Here is a 24,935-nt window from a genome sequence, read left to right on the forward strand (position 1 = left end):
GTTAAGTAGAGTGGGAAAAGTATCTGTTTAGTGCAGAATTTTCAGATGCTTGTAAGATTTTTTAAAGTCTTACACATTATAAGAGTTTTTAATACTCCACCATCACAACCTAGCTCTTCTCCTATTAAATTACCAGATATATTACCCTACATTTTTATGGAAGCAAGATTAGGCATGCACTTTAGAAATGAAGCTATTTATGCAGGGTTTTTTCAGATCTTCTATTCAATATTTGGTTGGACAACAAAGATTTAGACTACAGAATTTTCTTTGTTTCTACATATACATACATTTCTTTATATATAGGTCACTATTTCTCACATATGTGGGTGAAATTACTTAAAATGTACAGTTCTGAACCCATTTTATTGGTAGGCATAGTAGAGTCTGGATCTAGCTTCAGGAACTTGAAAAGTTGCCTGCATTAGGAGTCTAGTTGCTTTAGCTGCCCCATTTGTCAATGAAGAGACGTAAAGTCCACCAAAGCAATTCAGCTGCATCTAAGACTACTGATACCATGCATATACAGTTTTACACACACAAAGGGAGACCTTACATTGGGCAAAGCAACCAGTTGCTACTAAAATATAAAGTCCTGTTCAACATGTCTCAGTCATTTAATACAAACTTTAATGTGTGATGCTCAATGATACTAGTCCCTGATAGGTGTCTCACATCTGTAGTACCCTGATGTGAAAAGACAACATCAGTCAGACTTGACTAATATAAATTGGTTGTTCAGAAAAGGTTTTTCTAATCATCTTTCCACTACAGAAGAAATGTACCCACAGGCTGGTGATGTGAGCACTCTGGAGGCCCTTCTGGCTGTCATCATACAAATGCAGCCTTCAACACCCCAGGATTTGGTTTTATTACTTGTATCTTGACAGAAGGGTAACATATTTTAGGCCCAAAAGTTATATCTTAAAGCATGAGAGCTTCCTCCTCTTTAAAGCTGCCACAAGGAATGGCATAGTCCCTGCACTGCCATGTGACACTGAAACACGGGTCATTCTTTTCAGAACTGTGTTAATTCTGTAGAATATATGAACGCTGCTATTTGGCTTTATGTCAGCAGCCTGAAGGAAATAGGTTAACTGATTCATTGGCCTATGAGAAAAAAAAATACGACATCATCAACAGACTTTATGAATCCTAGATCAACTCCTCTCCTCCTAGTTATATACCAGTGCAATTCTGTTGATGTGAATGCCATAGTCCCCGTAAGAGTGCCCAAATGAGAGGAGAAACACATCCACTAAACTCTGAGTAGATTTTCGTATTGATAAGATGAAAAAATCTAAAAGAATATTTAAAAAGAGACAGGACAAATTTCCCACTTAAACAGTGAGGTGCCTGGACACCAGCTGTTGCTAACACCAGGTAACCTCATCCCGGTACTCATCCAGCTGTTAAAGTGCTCCTTTGTTACAGGGCTTGAGAAGGGGTGCAGATTTCAATCTGTTTCAACGGAAGCTCCAAGAATTTTCAAATGTCTTTGTGATTGAAAATTCAAAATGTCTTTGTGATTGAAAATGTGAACAGACATTTCCAAATAAATACATAAAATATCTTAAAAATGTCAACAGCTAAGGATCCACCATTGTAAATTAAAGCTGGCTTCCTGTATCAGAACACATAGGCAAGTGAAACGCATAGACTTCTTTACTTCTGAAGAGTATCAGATTTTATGCTGTTAATGAACATTCCTAATAAAATATTGATGGTGATAATTTATTTTTTATACTCACAAGGAAATTTACTAAAAATTTTTACAGCTTTGCTTTCCCTCAGTGCACTGTGTTTAACTGAGTAAGGTCTTTTTACAACCACGCATAAAGACAGCCACTGCCAAGAGAGAAATTTTTATAAGCCTTATTAGTAGCAGTTTCTTATTGTTCAGGTATTTCACATATAATGTTATTCCTGCTACCTAATAAGAATTGTGACACACAAACCTATTGTACAGAAAAAAAAAAAAAAATGATAGCATGTATGTTCGAATTTTGCTTGTTTGTAGCACCTGGATTCCTTTCTTTCAGTTATGTAACAGTCGTGTAAGGATTTACCAGAACCAAGCAGCACTAGACTAAAGAAGTTGAGCTTGCAGAATTTCAGAGAGGAATTTCGCTAACGATCACAAGTTCAACACTGCATGAGAATTTCTGAAGCTGCTTTCTGACGCTTCACATCCAGAGAGATTTTCCTGTCTCCAAACAGATGTTTGTAAAAAGGAAACTGGAGTTATAATTTGGTTGAATAAGCAAATGTCTTCTGAACTGGGAATGGCAGTCTTCATGCAACGAAGTCCCAGCTTGAACAGCAGATGTGCCACTTAAGCAAAACTCCATTTAATTGTTCCAGATGAAAGGTCAAGATGTTTTAGTGCCTAAAGCAGCACAGGGTAGCACTTGAGCATCCTGCTACACCACCAGTAGAGCCAAGAACTACATTTTCAATCTCCAGTCTTCAGTCATAATGAACAAGTGCATGTTTCTTCTCAGGAAATAATTGTAAAAATAATTGCACAAGTCTGATTATGTTTTGCTCTGATCTAGCTTCCTAGTTTCATATAGCCTCAGGGGAAGGCTACAGTTTGCAGTAGCCCCAGGGGATTCATATGACAGTAGTGAATCCAAAGCAGAGAAGCGATTTTGTCTCAATCACATCCTGTGTAAAGGGGTATAGAAGATGATTGAAGTGTATATAGGGGTTTAAGAGCTAATGCCTTCTCTCTGACTCACAGGCTGTTTTGTTCTGCTGCTGTGGTACAAACACTCAATAAATGGTCAAATTGAGGCCTCAGAAAGAGATGCCTGTTGAAAGAGGACAGATATGAAATTATGTCAGTTCACAAAGCCCCCTTCAAAGAAGGTTTGCTTATATTCATAAAGAAGAGTCAATGAAGTGATCATGCAAATAACCTGTTGAATAACTTCACTTAATGCAAGTAGAGGTGTTCAGAAGAAGCTGTACTACAAAGCAGACGTTTGGCTTGAATGGAAATATTTTCACATCAGTTCATCAAGACAGTCACCAAAAGAACCCCCTCTATTACTGTGGCATGAAGTTTATATTTGTATCCATAAACACAATACATGACAGTTTATTCTGTTTAGGACAACTGGAATCCTGGATCCAGCTTTAAGAACAAGATTCATCTATTGATACAAAGGAATCAACATAGAGCCATGGACAACTTATATTACTTTTGGAGTGCATATTTTAAAAAGCATTTATTTCCTACTATAATTTGGCAGTTGCAGGGCAGGTTGATACGAAAGAATGAAGAAAATAAATTTTTCACTTAGCACTGCTCCAAGGCAAATGACCATAACTGTTCAGTTAGCACTTGCTCATCAAACCATGCATGCCTGCTGCCTGGAAGCTTGAACACATACCCTTCACCTGCGATCCACAGGTTCTTTGGTTACATTTGTTCTTGGGCCACATCTGTCTTCACCACTGCTTGCTCATCACAGCACAATCTGGGCTCTCGGTGCACCAGTTTCCCATAGTATCTGACACAAACTCGGGGTCTTCCTCCAGGAAGAAACAAGGACACAGCTGTGTCACGCACCTAAAATTAAGAAGTGCTCCCAAGTTCTCCAGTGTAGACTTTTGCTACACCCATGTTTAAGTTTAAACCTGAGAACGCAAACAGGTTCTATCCCATCTATATTGAGCAATGTTGCCTGCATTAACATGGCCCACACTGAGCTTGCTAGCAAAGTGGAGCATGCAGCCAACTGTGAATCATGTATTAACATGCTAAGTAATATTTGTAAGTACATTCCATCATTTCATATATATAAAGGGCACCAAACTCTGTATCTGTTTATTACAAGTTTCTGGTTTCCCCCTGTGGCTTTAAACCAAATCTCATTTGCAAGTGGGAATGTGTTATTCTGTGTAGTGAATACTTTACCTTTTAGTGTATGTAGTGCCACTGACAGGGTGACACTGCAGCATTTCATACGCATATTTTCTTGGAAAATGTATTTGGAAAAAGCTGCAGGAGTCCAATTAAACTTTATCACCTGACTATGCACGCCCACAATAACAAGATTGTATATTAGTGTGACTGTGACCCCAACACATGCAGAGCTGGTCAGATTTATATAAACTATGGGCTCCAACACTTCCTGTAGCAGGAAGCTCTGCTGGAGAGAAGATACTTAAAGTAAATAAATTTCAGGAGTGTGATGGTAATGGAACAGAAGTGCTTTACTGATAGGGACTGCGCTTAGGTAACATGCTTAAATGTGTTCCTGAATTAAAGCCTTAGGACTTTTCATTCCATGTTTACACTTAACATTTCCCTTAGTATTTATTTTGCTATTACATAAATATATCTGTGATGATTACCTCAACTGTATCTGGCTGCAACCCAGACATTCACTAAATAACCACCACAAGACTGGTAGTACTGTTCCTATTTTACAGCTACCTGCAGGATTGTTCTTGACAACATATGGGCTGTGACAGCTAGAGTCTATGACAGGACATATTTGTGATTAACTCTAGATGCGTCCCACAATTCCAAAAGCTTGCATTGCCTAAGGTTGCTCACCGATTGATAGTTAGGTCAGTTTAATTCAGTCACCAAGAGATGAACGCAGACAACCAGCTTTAAAATTCAAGAAGCCTGAAAGTGAAACCTTGACCTATCCAGAATGTTCATTCATTTCTCCAGAGTATGCATTTTTCTGAAGAGGAAGATAGGTTAGTATCTAAGAATTTAAATAGCTTTCAGATGTAATGTTAAACTGAAAAGATTTTAACATCTTTTGGATTAAAGACTGTGTTTTGTCCAGCAGAGGCAGACTAGAGTTTTAAGGACATGTAATAGAAACACTAAGCATAATAAGGAAAAAAATGTATCAGCTATGCAACTTAGTATAGATTTTAATTTATAAGACATAGTAGACTGAATCATATAGACAGCTAAATATAGGCAAAATGGGATGAAAATCAGACTTAAAACCACATGATAGTGCTTGATACTGATGTAGGACTTGTAGCCTTCATCCCACTTCAACTCTGATCCTGTACAAATAATGAAAGAAAACACACTTTTTATTACAAGATTTGAAGGTCCTTCTGTGATTCCTGATCAAAAGTTAAATGCAAAAATATTAAAATCCAACATAAAAATTAGAAGAAAAGCAGCTGCTTCTGCTTTTAAATTAGAATCATAGAATCATACGACCCAGGTGCAGGACCTTGCATTTGGCCTGGTTGAACTTCATGAGGTTTGCACGGGCCCACCTCTCCAGCCTGTCATGGTCCCTCTGGATGGCATCCCTTCCCTCCAGTGTGTCGACAGCCTCAAATATCTTGGTGTCATCGGTGAACTTGCTGAGGATGCACTTTATCCCACTGTCCATGTCACCGATGAAGATGATGAACAGGGCCGGGCCCAACACAGACCCCTGAGGAACACCACTTGTCACCGGTCTCCACTTGGACATTGACCACCACTCTCTGAGTGCGCCATCCAGTCAGTTCCCTATCCACCAAGTGGTCCACCCATCAAACCCATGCCTCTCCAGTTTAGAGAGAAGGATGTCATGTGGGACAGTGTCAAAAGCCTTGCACAAATCCAGGTAGATTATGTCAGTTGCTTGTCCCTTGTCCACCAATGCTGTAACTGCGTCATAAAAGGCCATCAGATTGGTCAGGCATAATCTGCCCTTAGTGAAGCCATGGCCAGCAGCCAGCACTCTGAGCAGCCACCTCAGCAACTTGGTTACCTTGTGCAATAATATTCCTGAACCTCTCTGTCACTGTTATAAACAGCTGTGTGCTGAAAAGAGAATTTTACCCACAACTAAATGAGAGACTCATGGACAATTATCACGCCAAGGTAAACTAAAACCTGTTGACTCACTCTGTGTAGATTTAAGGAAGGGAGATAAGGATGAAAGCAAGTACCTCTGCTCTCCTTTTGTACTTCCTTTGCTGATCAGACGCAGATTTCACAAATCCCAGAGACTACGAAACCCAACACTAACTACCCCAACACTAACTACTCAGAATGGATCCTCAGCAGGGATACCAAGGATAGATTCCAAGGATAGACAAACATATTCCTGCTTCACAGTCACTCATCTCCACGCTGTGAGCAGCCAGCAGTCTCTTCCTATTATTATTTCTGTTGAGTGGCCTGTAGCTTTCCATTCTAGGTAAAGATCTAAGTGTTTTCAGCCAAGCTAAAATTAAACATATAATAAAATAAACTATAAAATAAAATTAAATTAAATAAACCCACTGTGTTTTACATGAGGAAACATCTGCCAGCAGTTTGCACTCTGGAAAAGGTCAATGGAAACCTTGAGGAAGCTCTTTGCAGAGACTGCCTGGTCTTTTTTTAGAGTGGCCCAGTAAACCATGATCCCAGTCCCAAAACCCAGTTCCTGGACTGATCACTTCACCTCTCACCTCCCTGTTTCACAACAGGAGAAATCCATCACCCATTGCTTACTTCACAAACAGTTTTAAAGCTGCAGGCAGTGGTTTTTGACCTCACTCCAGCTTATCCGGCACTGTTCACAGGCTACTCAGATTTACGGCTGCAATAAAAGAGAGCCACTCAATAAGCAGCTCTTGGGTTTTTATTTGTTCGGACACACCAGCTGATGTGTGTTGGAGATTACTGCATTATCAGGATGGTTGCATAACTGAAAGAGGGATTAATATAATTTCAAACCAGCAAATGAAGTGCCAGGTGGAGGTGTGAGAAAAACAAGCAGAATCAGCACAAGCTTAACACAGAGAGGAAAACGGCAAATCCTCCTATGACAGAACTCAAAAGTAATGGTTACATTAAAAAAAATATATAACCAGAAGAAGAAATATTACACCTTAACTGTATATTCTCTGGTTGTTCCGTGTTACTTGTTAGTTGTGGTGTTGCCAGTCTTCAGAAGAAAAACCTGGTTCAGAGCCAGAAAAAGATCAAGTGGTTGGAACAAAGCCAATCAAGCAGTCCTCTCAGTTTCTTGGTTTGTTTCCTGATTCATTGGAAACTTTTGCTGAAATCATACAGAGAACACTGAACCAATTCACTGACTCCCACAGCCTTTCAGCAGGGGCCCACTACCTCGATGTTGTGAGCTGTGTGAGGAAAGTCATTGCCTGTATGTGGACCAAAGGCTGGAAGGTGGCAACCCTGACCTGGAGACCACTGCATATTGAGGAGTCAGAGATCCACATCACAGTTAACCTGAGTAGGCACTGCCTGAGCTGTGCTGCACAGATCAATGAACGGCACGGTTTATCTTGTGAAGATAACAACAGCATCTGAAGGGACATTAGATTTACTTACTTGATATATTCCTCTTGTTATTCTGTCTTATTAGAACAACTGTTTCAGTAAGCCATTTGTTGTCAGGCTTTTCTTATAGAGATCCAGAAGAGCCTTGCATCAGCTCACTCTGACTTCACGCCTTTAACCCTGGGGCAGAACATCTGCACTTCCCACCTGTGCCTTAAAATTATGCAAGTCTTTGCAAGTTAGATACCTGAGCTCCTCCTATAGTCAATGCAGAGCTAATCCATACAGTTCATGGACTCTGCAGAGCAAGTCAGCACACATTTGGTCAGTTGAATCACCTTCTGGACTCCACTGGTCATGCTAACTAGCCCTCCATATGAGGGTAGGATTACAGCAAGGATGGCCCCATCCTCATTTGATTAGGATATATTAAATGTATTAAAACAATGACATAACAGAAAGCCATTTTGACCTTTAAAGGTCTCTTACAACCCAAACTATTCTATGATTTTAGATAGAAATGTTGCCAGACCATCCAAAGGATGATGAAAAAGGACCTTGAGTACTCACAACGCTTGCATGCCTTCAATGGACAACAGAAGCAATGCCTGACAGCGATGTTGTTTCAAAATCATTTTCCTTTATGAACACTATCCATTCAAATTTGCTTGAGTTCAGCTGCAGTGACCTACCTTTTGTTCAAAACCAGCTTTTCTTGATGCAATCAAACACTTCAAGACGACTGCATCAGCTGAGAACCAGATACAAAAGTGTCATTGGAATGCTTTTATAGCAGCCAATGTTACTATGCTGTTTGTGGCTAGTCTGGGGCATGTCATTATCTCTCACAGTATCTCATATAGACTCATATACACTTTTTCTATGTCTTTCCCAGACACAGCATCAGAGGACAAGGGACAAGCATCTGACATAATCTACCTGGACTTGTGCAAGGCTTTTGACACTGTCCTGCAAGACATCCTTCTCTCTAAACTGGAGAGGCATGGGTTTGATGGACGGACCACTCAGTGGAGAGGGAATTGGCTGGATGGCTGCACTCAGAGAGTGGTGGTCACTCAAAGTCCAGGTGGAGATCAGTGAGGAGTGGCATTCCTCAGGGGTCCGTGTTGGGCCCTGCCCTGTTCAACATCTTCATCGGTGACATGGACAGTAGGATAGAGTGCATCCTCAGCAAGTTCACTGATGACACCAAGCTGTGTGGTGCCATCGACACACTGGAGGGAAGGGATGCTATCCAGAGGGACCTCGACAGGCTGGAGAGGTGGGCCCATGCCAACCTCATGAAGTTCAACCAGGCCAAGTGTAAGGTCCTGCACCTGGATTGTAGCAATCCCAGGCACAAATACAGGCTGAGCAGAGAATGGATCGAGACCAGCCCTGAGGAGAAGGACTTGGGAGTGCTGGTGGACGAGAAGTTGAATATGAGCAGGCAATGTGCTCTTGTGGCCCAGAAGGCCAACCGCATCCTGGGCTGCATCAAGAGGAGTGTGGCCAGCAGGTCGAGGGAGGTGATTCTGCCTCTACTCCACTCTGCTGAGACCCCGCCTGGAATATTGCATCCAGTTCTGGAGCCCCCAACATAAGAAGGACATGGACCAGTTGGAGAAGGTCCAGAGGAGGGCCATGAAGATGATCAGAGGGCTGGAGCACCTCTCCTATGAGGACAGGCTGAGAGAGTTGGGGCTGTTCAGCCTGCAGAAGAGGAGGCTCTGAGGAGACCCTATAGCAGTCTTCCAGTACCTAAAGGGGGCCTACAGGAAAGATGGGGAGAGACTGTTCAGTAGGGCCTGTTGTGATAGGATGAGGGGTAATGGTTTCAAAATAGAGGGAGGTAGATTTAGATTAAATATTAGGAAAAAAAATTTTATGCTGCAGGTGGCAGAACACCGGAACAGTTTGCCCAGAGAGGTGGTGGATGCCCCGTCCCTGGAAACATTCAAGGCCAGGTTGGATGAGGCTCTGAGCAGCCTGATCTAGTCGGGGATGTCCCTGCTCCTTGCAGGGGAGTTGGACTAGATGACTTTTGAAGGTCCCTTCCAACCCTAACCATTCTATGATTCTATGATTATAGTTCGGCAGGGACTTAAATCTTCTAAAAGAACTTTACTGAACATGTAGGGATCCCTAACCCCATAATGCCAGGCTAGGTAAGAAGTGAACCTGTCTAGAAAGTGCTACAAAACACAAATGGCTGGCCTCAGCAATGAAACAGACCCCTAGACATCTATTAAATGAGCATCGTGCAGTACATGGTGAAAATGGAACCAAGTTACTTTTAATTCATTCATTACAATTGATCTTAGATATTAACAAACAATAAACTATTTTGCAATTTAGATTAAACATTAGGAAGAAAATTAATTATTCCAAGACTATTGGCAATGACAGAATAAAGTTAAAATAATCTTCCTGGAGCTACTGACTGACCTTTAATGTTGTTGTCAGTAATTAATCACACTCTAGATGAGAATTCAAAGTATTTTTCCTTCACAAGATTAAAGAGGCGTTCATAAACCAAGCCAGAAGAACTGTTCAGCTGTTGGCTGCTGCCGTACCCTCCTCCTCACAGTCATAGGAGGAACAGAAACTCCACCCAAGCTTTCATCCATCTTCTGCCTGAAGACCTAAGCTGGTGCACAGTCTTCAATACAGCCAAGGACTGAAGACATTCAAGTAGGAAAAATTTTCTGGCAAGTTTATTTTTCCATCGGGTTTTTTAATTGCTTTGGGTCACTGCCCAGCCACCAGCCCAACCTCTCACTCTGCTCAGCTGGATCTGTGTGAAATCAGGTATGAGTAAACAAGGAAATGAAAGGAAATGTTTTGGCAATGTTCGCTGTTGGGATTGAAATGTATTTTCTCTTTTCCGGCTGGTATTTTTAATTGAGATCATTTCTGTAGCCACCCTTTATGCAGAACTTTCCTCTGACCAGATTCTGGAGCTCTGAAGGTTATGGATAAGAAGAGGCTTCCTTGACAAAAATCCAGAAATCAATAACTAGTTACTGTAAAACTGTACAATAGGCAGTAAGCTTAACTAGATCGATTTAAATAATTAAAGTCTGATAACCTTCAGTTAATGATCTATCAAGTTCAGATTATTTATCTGCAACAAATTTCAATATACAGCAAAGAGCTCTAGGAGTGAAAAGCTCCAGGAACGAAACACTGAAAAGTTCTGCTAATATTTTTGTGAGTATGAAGCCCAAAGGGTGTTAGCAGGTGTTTCTGTTCATTTTTTTTAAGAAGGAACGGTTGGGGGCTGTATGCTGACTTCAGTGGGAACTGTTATGCTCTGCCTTCTTTTGAATCATACCTCTGATTACTTTTTCTTGCCTTTCAAAGGCCATATACTTACAGTCAGAATTTTACATAAATATGTTTGGTAAAGTGTTTTAAGATGGGAATAATTATATTTTTTCTCTTTTTGTATCTGAGTACACAGAGTGATTTTCAGAGATGCTGAGAATCACCAACAGCAATATAGCATTTCTGAAAATTAAATACAGCTTTAAGGAGCCTATACATGGATCTAGACAGGCCAAATCATAGCCAAAGAAATCAGAGGACATGGAATTTAGTCAATAAAAAGAGACCTCAAGAATGGATGAGTAAATTTAGACTTTTTTTTCCAGAACAACCATGTTAATTCCAAGCCTTTCTTTCTTCATGCAGTGCTCAATGGCCCTGGATAAAATGGAAGATTTGAGTCTGAAACAGATAATGTTTCGACCTGAGCTGGGTGAAGTAGAAGGTATTCTCTTAACAAAAATGATATGCAGCACATGGGACCAAGTGTGGAACTTCAAAGCCAGACCTGATGATCTGCTGATCGCCACCTATGCAAAAGCAGGTTGGTGTGGGTAGGAAACAGAACAGAAAAGTTTAGGATAGTGCTTATTGTTGGAATTGAAAATTATGTTTTTCTATTGTGACTGATATTTGTTTAATCTCAAACCAGACCTTTTAAACACATAAAGCTTGGTCAGCTGTGACTAGTACTTCTGACTTCTTTGGCAGAAGTAACAACCATCTACTATTATTGAAGTTCAATGGTCAAAGTCTAATTACCTATACTTAAATGTTTCTCTTGAGTTAGATTATATACATAGATATTAATGGCAACAATAGAAGTTTTCCACCAAGAGGAAATGATTTAACAAAGCCCAGTAAAAGCCATCATTACTAAGAAATAATAAAAAGTGACTGAACAACTATGGATTGTATTATGTATTTGGGGAATGACTTGGTGTGTAAACCAGTACTGATTCTGGAAATGGGTTAATTATTTTAATGAAATAACCAAATTCACTTAACAATTTCAGCCAGTAAAATACCCACTATTAATATTAGCTCTCTAGGATTTTATTCAATTATTGGCCACTTAGAAGAGATTACTATCTCTTCTCTTGATCAGACCATTTATACTTATAACACAGGAAAATAATTAACAACAAGCATCAATATTAATCCTGGATTAACAAAAACATGTACAGTTCAGGAGATTCAGGAACGGATTTGGGAATATTTGATGATCACAAAAAAAAAAAAGATACTTCATTTAGGAAGAATTTTAAGGCGGGTTTTTTTCAGTAGGAAAAAAAAAAATATTACAAAAAAAAACCTCCAGCATTATTTTTGTAAAATCTGAAATCTTTTAATTTGTTTCCTGTATACTGAAAGCAAAACCACATTATTTTATGCAGCCTGGATTAAAATCTCTCAGCCATTGAATTGAGAAGAAATAAAGGTAGGAGTCCATTTGACATTATGTTGTATCTGCTAAGGATGCACAATTCAAACCTTATGAATCGTGACAGGCTCAGTTTCCTGCCCAGATTACTTTCCAAGTTATCCCTTAGCCTGTTCTCTAGCTGATCTGCCACAGTACCTTGGAGGAGATGTGGTTAACCCAGTGATCATGGCTGTGAGGGAAAAGAGGCCCATGAGAGACACAATACTGTAACTCTTACAAGACGCTGCAGTAGCTCAGGCAGATGAAATGTTGTACTGACCTTCATTAGAGCTCTTCAAATGGGAGCACTGAAAATACTTCAATTTTTTAATATTTTTGAACAGATTCAATTTTTACTCACTCGAAGTCCAGGTATTTCATTTTTTCATTCAAATTCAGCATGAAAACAAATGTGGAAATACCTGAATTTTTGTGAGATACGAAAATCGGGAGGAGAGAATTTCATTGTTCTCTGCAAATAATACAATCTCCAAACAACAGTGAGTTTATCCCAGAGCTTTTTCATTACTGGCATGGGAATGAAGGGTATTTCTGTTGGCAAGAATTCTCTCTAAAATGGAATCCCTGAAACTGTGCTTTGGGAACTACCTTTGTATTCCTAACTATGCATTTTTCCTCTATTATCCTCTTTCCACTTTGTCCATCATCTTCTGTGCTCTTCCTTCCTCCTTTAACATGCTGTCTATCCTTCTGGCTTTCAGCTTCCTAGTAGAAGAGACTCTTGGCTATCCCTGAAAGAAACCTCTAAGCACTGATATTTTCAGGTACCACATGGACACAAGAGATAGTGGATATGATTCAACAAAACGGAGACGTTGAGAAGTGTAGACGCAACACTACTTACAGACGCCATCCTTTCCTTGAGTGGTCTATCCGAGACTGTGCAACTGAAAATTACTCAGGTGAATATAGACAAAATGAAACAAAACCAGCACCCAGCGCTGATGCCACTGGTTTCCTGGGAAAAGTCCCATTTGCTTTGTCACTGAACTATGCAATGTGTTGGGTATCAGGGATCCATTCAGTTGCTTTAACATAAATACCTAGTGCTACTCAAGCTGACACAAGGCTGGCAGATGTGACTCAAGTGCTACTGAAGACCATGCTGTCCTGGAGTGGCATCTGAAAGTTGTGTGTGATACTCCACAGTAACTAAACCAGCAGCAGATATGCGTAAAATGGCAACACGGGGGCAACTAAATCCCATTCTCTAATCAGGGGCTGTATAGAAGAGAAACCTATATCATGGATGTATTCACAAAAGGTGGATATTTTCAGTGGGTTTGCTATTGTTTTGAGTAACTGCTGTTAAATTCTAGGGTCTGGTCATCTAAATAAGCTATGGGGCATTCAGGCAACTAGCAGGCCTGACTGTTCTGCAAGATAGTTTCCTAAAAGAGTCTTCCCCCAGCAAAGGCTTCCATTCCACACAAATCTTTTAAGCTAAAAAGCTTGACTAAGACTGCAGCAGAAGTGCTACTTTTTCTCTTCTAAGCTAGACTATGTTGACACAGAAAGAAACAAAAAATTACAGAGGATGACAGAGGATTATAGGAAAAAAAATGACAGAGGTCATGATACATGTTTTAAAAGGAGGGGCAGAGGGGACAACACAACACTAGATATTTCCAAGTATTCCCATATATCCAAAGCTGTTAAAAATCCACTGTCCACCATTCTCACAAGCTATCCATAAAGTCTAGTCAGCCAGTCTATTCTCCTCCTATCCTAGAAAGAAAGAAAAATTTTTTACCTGCAAAGTGAAAGGAGATCACTAAATATTGTGAAGGAAAAACATTGGTTGGGTAAATATAAATTAGTATTCATCATTATCCCTTGGAATGCAGGGGTGAGATAAGGTCCTAAGGAAGCAAGAAGAAGGTAAGAATCAGTGTTCCCCCTTTCGTCCTTGAATACATGGGTAAAAATTTCTCTAGAAACACTGAAGGTGCTTATGCAATGTTGTATATATTACACTGCTACGTAATTGCTTTGAAGATGAATGATCACTGCAAAGTGAACCGCTGAAAAGTCACAGTCAAAATCCCACATATGAGAACAGCGAAGAAGTGCTAGTGCAATTTAGAGAACAACTCACATCTCATAATAAAACATCTCACAGGCCTGGAGCTAGCTGAAGCTATGCCTTCTCCACGAACAATAAAAACTCATCTCCCTGTACAGCTGGTGCCTCCCTCCTTCTGGGAACAAAACTGTAAGGTAAGGCTGAAGAGGTAGGACTCAATTCTACTTCACCTGCAAAGAAAGTGACATAAACCAGGACTGAATATGGTTTCCAGAATCTTTGTGAAACCTAAAGGTCTCCCCATATATTTTCCCTTTAATGTGCAAAGCCTGTACGAAATTAAAGAACTTACGACTAAGTTACCTGAGTTGGATTTCAGAAAATTGCAGCTTCAAAGCAAAATCTCTTAAGCCTCTGCTATTAGGCTCCAAAACAAAACTCCAGGAGATGCTGAATATCTATATTAGCATGTGTAAGTTATTTTTTTTCTCTCTCTCTCTTTTCATATCAATAAAGATAATCTATGTGGCAAGAAATGCAAAAGACAACTTGGTGTCGTACTACCATTTCCACAGAATGAATAAAGGACTGCCTGACCCAGGAACTTGGGAGGAGTTCATGGAGAAATTCATGACTGGAAAAGGTGATGAACTGAAATCAGTTGTATAGGATATTTTGTTCATTTTAAAAATGGATTACATTGATTTATTTATTTCAGCTATGGTTTGAAATCCAGTGCTGACACTCTATGGAAGGATATCTCCTGAAGGTGTTTCAGTAGCAATTTATCTTCATTCATGGATTTTTATTAGTACCAGAAGGATTAATTCTACCTTTACATTCCCATTTTGGGGAAAAACAGAAAAAAAAAAAAAAAGCACTACTCTTTATTCTATTATCATTCAGAAGTATATGTGACAAATTTCAGGCTTAATCTCTTCTCTGTGAGGTTAAAAGAAACCTGCTTGGAAGCCAGCTTGGAAGGAACAGTGGCTTAATTGGTTTTACTCTAGCCTGATATACAAGAAACCAAAGTTTAATTTTATGTAGAAATGTGCTGTGTGGATTTGAGTTAAGAAAGTGTTTTTACCTAAATTCATCTGTATAAAAAGCATCTGAACAAAGACAGTTACCTAGCTAAAGACAGGCAACCCTTGTATTGGGTTTGTGTGGCAAGGTTTTGGCAATGGGGGGGCTACAGGAGTGGCTTCTGTGAGAAGGTGCTACAAGTTTCCCCCATGTCTGATGGAGCCAATGCAGCTGGCTCCAAGACGGACCTGCCGCTGGCCAAGGCCAAGCCCATCAGTGATGGTGGTAGCGCCTCTGGGATAACATAGTTAAGAATGGGGAAAGAAACTGCACACGAGAAACTGCAGCCAGGAGAGAGAAAACGTGAAAGAAACAGCCCTGCAGACACCAAGAACAGTGAAGAAGGAGAGGGAGAGGGTGCTCCAGGCACCAGAGCAGAGATTCCCCTGCAGAGCATGGTGAGGCCGGCTGTCCCCCTGCAGCCCATGGAGGCCCACAGAAGAGCAGAGATCCACCTGCAGCCCGTGGAGGACCCCACGCTGGGACAGGCGGATGCCTGAAGGAGCTTGTGACCCCATGGGGGACTCACGCTGGACTAGTCTGTACCTGAAGGACTTGCACCCCACGTAAGGGACCCACGCTGAAGCAGTTTGTGAAAAACTGCAGCCAATGGGAAGGACTCACATTTGAAAGTTCATGGAGGACTGTCTCCCATGGGAGGAACCCCATGCTGGAGCAAGGGAAGAGTGTGAGTAGTCCTCCTCCTGGGGAGGCCGTAATGGCAGAAACAATGTGTGATAAACCACCCGCAACCACCATTCCCTGTGCCCCTCTGCTGCTGGTGGAGAGGAGGCAGAGAATTTCAGACTGAAGTTAAGCCTAGGAAGAAAGGAGAGGTGGGGGGAAGATGTTTTAAGATTTGGTTTTATTTCTCATTCTCCTACTCTGATTTGATTGGTAATAAATTAAATTAATATTCCCCAAGACTAATCTGTTTTGCCCATGACAGTAATTGGTGAGTGATCTCTCCCTGTCCTTATCTCAACCCATGAGCCTTTTGTTGTATTTTCTCTCCCCTGTCCAGCTGAGGAGCGGCTTTGGTGGGCACCTGGCATTCAGCCAGGGTCAACCCACCACAATCCCAGAAACTGATTCTTCCCTTTCTAAAATAGGTGCTTATATCCAAGAAAGAAAATCTGCTCAGGTTGATGGCAGTTTGCAATTTTAGTCAGTAAAGCTTTTGTAGGTCCTTAACATTTTTGCCACCACGTAGGTCTAGAAACACTACTGTTTGGACCAGCAGGAAAGTCTCATGTCTAAAGGACACCTTGTGTCTTGTGTTTGAGTTCAGCTTGGGAGCCATCTGTCCCAGTGCAGACATCTAGAACACAGCTACCTCTGTCCAAGCTAGTCATCTTGATACTTCCTGGAGAGAAATAGTATACCAAATAGTTAAACCAGTTAGAATCATGGAATAATACAAGTTGGAAGGGACCTTTGGTGTCCATCTGGTTCAACTCCTTGCTCAAAGCAAGGCCAGTCAAGATCAATCTTGTCCAGCTGATGAGAAGAATCACTCTGGAAACATCTGTTTCTCTCCATCGACTGTAAAGGTGGCCTTGATTTTCATTCAGGGGTAAGTATCTGCATTTGTTGCCCTCTAAATTTACAGATGAATCCTGCTCTGAGCATCCATATGCCTGAGGGATTAAGAGCATGAATGCTGTGATAAGCACAGCGCACAGCAGTCATGGCCACAGTGATTCAAAACCAGCTGGGAAATGCCCAGTCACTGGTTATGAGGGAAACATGAGGGCCACAGATACCTAAAGACAGTTTGTGCATTTAAAGCTGATGATGATGTTGCTCCTTTTTCAGTGCTCTGGGGTTCCTGGTATGATCACGTAAAAGGATGGTGGAAAGCAAAAGATAAGCATCGTATTCTCTACCTCTTCTATGAAGATATGAAGGAGGTAAAAGGCTGAATGTGTGTTTATAGAGCTCTGAAATCTGGAAGTGCAGTAGATGCTGCCTACAATCAACAGTTTTCTATTATAATGCCAGCTGTATCAGTAAATCTTCAGACAACCTGATCTTCTCATCATCACAACAGCTGCAACTTTAATACTATGTTTTATTTCTTTCCTTTTCCTGCTTCTGTTTCTTATCTCATGTTATTCTCTTTGCAGAACCCAAAGCAAGAAATTCAGAAGATTCTGAAGTTCCTGGAGAAGGATGTGAATCAGGATATTCTGAACAAGATACTCCATAACACCTCATTTGAGATCATGAAGGAAAATCCCATGACAAACTACACTAAAGAGTTTCTGGGAATAATGGATCACTCCATTTCCCCATTCATGAGAAAAGGTACTGAGGTTTGTTGTTGGCATCAACTGTGTCTTCCTGGTTGTCATTCTGTTTTGTAATTAGCCTTGAAGTACAAGTATCTAGTGAGTCATTGCTAACGGGCTTCAGGAAATACTAGTAAATTAATATTTTTTCTTTTTTGCTTTGCTATCTCTTAGGGGCTGTCGGGGACTGGAAGAATTATTTCACTGTGGCACAGAATAAGAAATTTGATGAAGATTATAAGAAGAAAATGGCTGATACCTCTCTTGTTTTTCGCACAGAATTGTGATTACTAGCAATGGGAATTATTCTCTATGATCTTCAGCCTTTTCCATTTTATATATTTTGTTTTTCCTTCACAAAATACCTGTGTCCTAAGATTCCAATAAGTCTCTGTCACGTACCACTGATTTTTCGTTATTGTGAGAGTGCCCAAATTATGTGGAAGTTTAGGCTGGTCTCCCTGAAGAAAATAATCCCACTGGATACTTCTCATTCATCCCTCCCACACTAACTTTCAGCATTAACAAAAATACTTCAGACATGCTTTGAGTTTTTGTCTTTTTAAAACTGCAGTTGATATTGCTAGCATTTTCAAATCAATCTCTAGCAGAAATCAGGAACCAACAGGAAAAAAGGTGTTAAAAGAGTGCAACAGGTGTGGGCATTATATGTTATTCACATGTTGTATAAACATTAATCAATAAATAACAATAAACAAATTTAACAGAGCAACAGAAGTGCACAAAATTAATAATTTTCTTTTTCTCTCATTTTAAGATGGACTTCATAAATGTCACTGAGATGAAAGCAACATTTCCAAAAAACACTGAACACCCATCACTTCCTTTGATAAAACTTGCTAAAGGGCTACATAGAGGCATCTACCTACAATGCAGCTGTGGAGGCAGTAGTTCCCACTGCATCAAGAGAAGGAGCTTTTCTCATTGTTGCCTTTTGAAATGGTTAGTATAATCTTCTGTTAACATCTGGAGAATTCTGAAAGTTGGTATGAACCAGGTCAAGAATCAGTGCTGCATATACCATCTCCCTATTCTCCATTGTTGTAAAAGTATTCATCAGGTGCATCACATTATTACCTCCTCCTTTTCTTCACTCTTCTCTTGTTAACCAAACATACAAACATCCTGTTGAGGGCTCTTAGTTGCAATAGGGCCTGGTCGGCATTATCAAATAAAGACAAGTTCTGCTTTAGCATTACTATCAGCACTATAGCCATGCTTTGAGCCTGCAGGAAATTAACTAAAGCAATTTGTAGCCCATTTCATTATAGTTCCTGAACCACCCAGTTTCCCCCCAAAATGCAGGAAACACTGGAACTAGAAACACGCATTTGCTACACTTATGCAAACACAGGCATTTGAAGAGCTTTAGGTCAACAGAGATTCCTGCCCACAAATAAAGGATGTCTCAGTAAATTGACTCCCTGAGAAAAAAAATCATCAGGTAGAGGTGCTGCTGTTCATAGCAGCAAGGCTGCATACCAGCCTGAGGAGTTTTCTGCTACTTGTTTGTTTTTCATTCATGATTAACTTGATTTGCTGTCTTACTATCACCAGTATGAGGAAAAGGCATTGCCTGCTCTCTGACATATTTCCATTCTCTTGGGTTGCTCCATGAAACATGAGTCAGCTGAGTTTGTCAATCTAATCCTCATTCAGTGTCGTAAGACCCATCAGTAAATGGAAAACATGCTTAATTCAGTAGCTTGATGACATTTTATGAGTGGTGCTGTACAAAAGGTCGCACAGATGACCTATTTGTTCCTCTTTTGAAATCTCTGAATCTATCAGAAGTGCAAAAAGCTGGCGGTGGTTGAAGCCTGGTCTGAAAGGGAGCTGCACAGCCCCTGTGAGGATAGAGGCAACATATAACAAGGGGCTCGTATCACATTGTGAAAGTCACCTTTGCTCTCACTTGCTTAGGTGACTCTTCACCCAGCTGCAATTCAGTCACTCTGAAAAACAGATAAAAAGTAACACAGGTCAGAGTGCAGTTCTAGAAAAAAAATGGGCAGAAACAAACACTGGATGTGTGGTTACATAAAAACTGGCTTTTCTTATGTCATTGTTATTATCCTTACAGATATTCAAAGACAGAAATGTTAACCTTTATGACAAAACATAGCTAGTGGGGGGACAGAAAAGTGGGATGTTTCTGGTTTTTATCCTCTCTCAAGCCATCATAGCTGAGAGAAATCAACCTATGGGTTCAGTTATGACTTGCAAAATATTATTAGTCATACCAGTATAAAACTACAGGGAACACTGAATTGTTACCAGTGAAAATGACTGGATGTGTAGTTACCAGGAAAGTTTGGGAAAGCTGTTAATAGGCTGCATGCATCCCTCAGTGGGCCTGGAGACTAACATGCTTTGCTGTCTATTATGACAGTATGTCAACAGGGATGTACATATGCTTCTGGGTAGGTGACTGGACGGTGCCTACATTTAGAGTGCCCTTAACTTACACATCTTTAGGTTTGTCGGTTGTTATGTACAGAAGAGCTTTAAATGATCATACGGAGATTGTTTACTAACACCAATATAAGTTGGTAAGAGGTTTAATTTGGTTTTACGTAAGATACTGTAAATCAATGAGCACCTCCAGAAGGAGATTGTACATGTTCAGTTAAATTATTTCAAATCAATTTAAACTATTGTCAAGCTTCTATTTCAAACAAGCCACTGTGTTTACTGTGGTGACAGAGCTCTGTACAAAGCTCTATTAGACATATACCCTGAATATACACCGATGCTTTATTTTCACCCAGTTACCTAAATGCATGACTTTACTAACCTTCTTACACAGGTGCAGCTTCTTCTATGTCAGTTTAAAAAGGAGTTGTGTCAGTTTAGCTAGTGCAATCCCACAGCAACTTCTTCAATGCTGCTTGTTTCTTCTTTTACAAGAAAGTGTACCTGCAGAGTTTTGATAGCGGAGAAACTTTGTTATTCACCTCTAACCAACATTTGAAAATTAGTGTTGATTAACACACATTAACCGCTCACACGGTTCTGTTTTGTAGCTCTGCATTAAAACCAGCAAAACAAATCCTCTCACAGGAATTACTTCCTGCTTCGATACAGACTTTTTAACAGAAGCTGCTGTATTAATTCTAGGGTACTCACAATCATCCTTTATCTTGACTGTCAATATCAACTAGGGCAGCCATTCTACTTTCCCAAGGAATGCAATCATTTATGAAACAGAATAGGAGAAGCACCAAGCTTTGAAAAATTAAAGAATCATAGAATCATAGAATGGTTAGGGTTGGAAGGGACCTTCAAAGGTCATCTAGTCCAACCCCCCTGCAAGGAGCAGGGACATCCCTGACTAGGTCAGGTTGCTCAGAGCCTCATCCAGCCTGGCCTTGAACGTTTCCAGAGATGGGGCCTCCACCACCTTTCTGGGCAACCTGTTCCAGTGTTCTATAAGAAAATTAAAGAAAGAGGCAAAGAAGTGAGACAGAGAAGGGAGCTGTTCTATCTTTGCTAGCGTTCAAAGACAGAGGGACATTCCTTTCCTTTCCACTAATTTTACTGTAGATGATCCCCTCATGCTTAGATTGAAAGTCACTGTTTCTCCAGTTAGGAAACAGATTGCAGACAGGAAGGAGGTTTTATGTAAATTGTTCTATCTGTATAGGATATGGATATCCTACCCTACAATATATACATTATATGCTTTTTTAATTTATGTCAACATGTTCACAAAGAGCCTTTTCTTTACAAGCAGGTTAATTATTAATTTCGGAATTTTCCAGAGGCGCATTAACGTTGTATTTTAAGCCCGGACAAAAGCTTCCATTTCTGTCACATCCTCAATGAGTGATGCAAGCCCTGTTTCAGTGTAGGCTGTAGGTGAGACTACAGGCACACTGAGAGAGAAGGTTAGGCCCTTCATACTCATAGAATGCAACCAAACTGTGCTGCCAAACCTAAAGCTATGGGCTTAAGCTGGATAACAAGGCTCTGCCCGCCCTCCAGACCAAGCACAGACTTATGCACTGTGTAGGTGGACTAGGAATGTTGCCATGCAGCAGTGTTCCATGGTTAATGTTGAAGAGGCAAATTACTCATGGATTATTTTGCAGAAGAGCTTTGGCACAGCCTGCTGCAAGAGCACTTGGTATTTATCAGCAATGTGAGCACCTGGTATTTATCAGCCTTTAGGACTGTGTGAAGGTTCATCACTGAATTATGGCCATCACCATGACAGAGATAGATGGATTATAACAAAAGCAAGCCACACTGGGTCCTGCTCTGGTACTGGCTGTATAGCTATAGGTAGAGGCTTAGGTTAGACACCTAGAATGAAGGTAACTAATTTTTTTCCCAATTGTTAGAATTGAGCCTCTTGACTCACAGTAACTTGTTATTGTACCAATATCCTTCACTGATCTGTATTTACTACTATTTCTGTGTGCAGTGCTTTAACGTTCTGTTAACAAAGGAACAGTCTTTTATAGCCAGACCCAACCCTAAGTGCTCAAACAAAACATTAGTTTCCTTGTTTCACTTTGACACGAATCTTTCAACAGGTTTGGTGGGCTTTGCAGGTGAGGAACAGAACACCAAACTCACCTCTCGGTTTCCTATCACTACTTAAGACCAGAATTAAGGCCTACGTATACAATTTCTTGTTTTAATATCTAACCAAATCCCTCAGACACAAAGTAGTAATGAGATAAATACAAAGGACAGTACCACCCTTGCATCTTATTTACTCATTCAGAGTAAACATTCAGATTAGCCTCCCCTTTCACACTTTCTTAACTTTCTCACTGTACCTGTAGCCTCTACTATTCCACTCCAGTGGGAACCTACTGAACCTGAATCCAATTCCACAAAATGGCCATGGTTAGCCAAAGAATTTATGATTCATTTGCACGGAGCAGGGAGAATACTTTAAATTTCCAAAGAATAATCGTTAACATACTGTTAACTATGCTTTCCTTTACAAAAAAAAAATGGCATGTAGAAAAGCTGCAAAAGTAGCTCAAAGCAAGAATGCTGACCAGCCTGGCATGGTTTGCAAGCAAAAGAGTTTCTGATCTTCAGAACCTGTTGGAAAGGCAGATTCTACAGTGGCAAGTATTTAAAGCATCAGTTCTTGTATGCTGGAAACACATTCCTCAGTTGCAAAATTACAGTAATTTTCTCATTCTGTGCTCTTCAGAAAATTCCTGCAGGTCTAACAACTACAGTGACAGTGAACAAGCATTTGTACCCTGCCTTGATGTAAGGGCTAATCACAGCCCTGTGGGACTTGGCTTCTCAGTGAAAGTGGGATTTAAAGTTTGTTATGCTCTGTTCCAACACATCTCATAAACGTCTTGGCAATCTTGTTTTACATTAACAATGTGATTTTAAAAGATGAACTAATTATCTTTTACAAAGATAATAAAATCATAGACTATATGGAGCATATAAATTATTCTTGTTTTTCTCACTTATCTTGTCTCAAATTAGCTGCATGCAGTATATATCAACTTACTAGCTCCATCTGGATAGGTAAGACATACAATTCATACACTGTTTAAGAAAATTATGTAAGACTATTGTAGGTACAAATCGACATTTATTCCCACAAAATATGGAGCAACTTGTACTTTATCGTAACAAACTGAAACAACCAACAGTTAAAATCCTCAATCTTTTTTCTTCTAGTTATTCTAGAAACTTTTAAAATTCTTTTACCATTTCCTAACCAGGATGCTTTTCAATTACTGTCGCAATTCAAGGCAAGAATGAAAGACTGTTAAGACAATCCCAACTGTAAAATATACCTAAATAAAATGGAGGGAGGTGGGAGGAGAGAATTGGCCTGTCTCTGTCAAAGACCTACCTCGCAGGAGCAGGGAGCTCTATGGGGGGCTGAGTGCTCCCTAGCCAGAATCAGTTAGTTTCAGAAAGCCTTCAGGGAGTGAGCTGGTCGCTCACTATCTTCAGAACAAACGCATCTGAAAACCCTTTGTGTGCCTCCTTGGACAACCTCCAAAATCAATTTCCTTATAGGCTAAGTCACGAGATGACCCAGAAGTTGGATCATAATACATATTTTCTAAGGACAGATAGAAGGGACAAATTTACATGAAACATGTTTTCTCTGGAGATTTTGAAAAGAGAAGGTAAGCTTTCCTACAGTGCTCTCCCTAGACATCCCACTTCAATCAGAGGCTGACCCATGCAGTATAGCGTAGTTTAGGGTCAAAAGTTTTCACCACAGGATGGTTCTGGAAGGCCTGTATCTAGAAAGTTGTGTGAAACCTCCACGTTAGACCATGGCAGCACAGGCACAGGTCCAATTTAGAGTCTCCCAAAGCAGACAGGGAAAGAAAGCTTGAATCTGTTTAGTGCCCTGTAGGGCTTCTAAAAAGTTTAATAATAGAAGTAATGGAAAAGCAGCTTCTTGCTGTTTGGTTAGGGAGATCTGTTCCTTGCCAGCAACCTCTGTGAGAGCACGGAATGATATACTCCTGCTGCAGTTGTGTACCTGCATATATTACAGTAAATATATATAATGTACAGTGCAAGCATTGAGGGGGTAAAGACAAGGAAATAATTTCTGAGGTGTATCTGAAGAACCTTTCTACCTTTGTCACTATTTGTCATTTGAATTTTAAAAGAAGAATGACAACAAGCAGACTTGGAAAAATGTAAATTATTCTTCCGAAAGACAGCATTTTGACTAACATGACTCTCTTTTTTTATTAAATAGATATTCTCTCACGACACTATAATTTATTCAGTGACATTCAATATCTATCCAGTGAACTGTAAATAGAATAATATGCCTAAATTGTTTCTCCCAGGCAATTTCTCATTAAAAATAATTTACTTATCATGAAATGTCAAAAATTACCCAGGCATTATCAAAGCGCATGCATGATTACAATTAAAAATGTGTAAACTTTTAAGAAGGTATTGCTTCCCTCAAAAACCTACCCAAACAGCCACAAAAAATGGCTCTTAATTTAAAAAAAAAAAATAGAACTATAAGCCCTAATACTTGGCTTCTGCTGTTTGCTTTAGTACAGTCCTTCATACCTGACGTTTGATAAATAACTTACTCACTCTGTGCTTCCATCAAGGAATTAAAAGCAGGTTCCTAAATCCTTAAGTACCTGTCTGAGCAGATAGCTGTTCCCCTCATACTCTTCTTACGGCGACAGCGAGACACAGACTCGCCTAACAACAGGCTCCCCGCCCCGTAAGGTGCCCGCACAGCAGCTCGTACCCCTCAGGAGCCCTACAGAGCCAAAAAACAGCGGGGTGCAGCCGTGCTGTAGCCGCACCCCTTCCCCCCTGCCATTTTTACCGGCTGGCAGCGCTACCCGCCCCTCCACGCTTAAGCCGCCTCTCAGGCCGGTTTTGCCGCCGAGCCGCAGCAGCGGCCCCACCAGGCGGCGTTCGTTCGACACAGGCCGCAGCACGGCCCACCCCCGC

General features: G+C 40.4%; 1 protein-coding gene across 2 annotated transcripts; it reads left to right on the forward strand.

The window, feature by feature from the left end:
- The first annotated feature begins 9,963 nt into the window (after nt 1–9,963).
- On the forward strand, nt 9,964–18,190 carry SULT1C4 (sulfotransferase family 1C member 4). 2 transcript variants are annotated; one of them, XM_086740997.1, is made up of 8 exons: nt 9,964–10,090; nt 10,976–11,153; nt 12,821–12,958; nt 14,179–14,276; nt 14,599–14,725; nt 16,990–17,084; nt 17,301–17,481; nt 17,640–18,190. In XM_086740997.1, exons 2-8 carry the CDS (start codon nt 10,982–10,984, stop codon nt 17,750–17,752), a joined length of 924 nt encoding a protein of 307 aa, XP_086597123.1. In that variant the 5' UTR covers nt 9,964–10,090; nt 10,976–10,981; the 3' UTR covers nt 17,753–18,190. The 2 variants fall into 2 exon arrangements, with proteins under 2 accessions (XP_086597123.1, XP_010116645.1); XM_010118343.2 differs by lacking the exon at nt 9,964–10,090 and adding an exon at nt 10,462–10,492.
- The last annotated feature ends 6,745 nt before the right edge of the window (nt 18,191–24,935 follow it).

Source organism: Chlamydotis macqueenii, chromosome 1, assembly GCF_036417535.1.
Source record: "Chlamydotis macqueenii isolate bChlMac1 chromosome 1, bChlMac1.mat, whole genome shotgun sequence".
In the NCBI taxonomy this organism is placed as follows: Eukaryota; Metazoa; Chordata; class Aves; order Otidiformes; family Otididae; genus Chlamydotis; species Chlamydotis macqueenii.

Excerpts from the sequence above, each read along its gene's own strand:
- SULT1C4 (XM_086740997.1), top strand. The coding sequence starts at position 10,982 with ATGGCCCTGGATAAAATGGAAGATTTGAGTCTGAAACAGATAATGTTT. Across the intron at positions 14,277-14,598 it reads TCTGGGAACAAAACTGTAAG|ATAATCTATGTGGCAAGAAA; the intron begins GTAAGGCTGAAG and ends ATATCAATAAAG. Across the intron at positions 17,482-17,639 it reads TTCCCCATTCATGAGAAAAG|GGGCTGTCGGGGACTGGAAG; the intron begins GTACTGAGGTTT and ends GCTATCTCTTAG.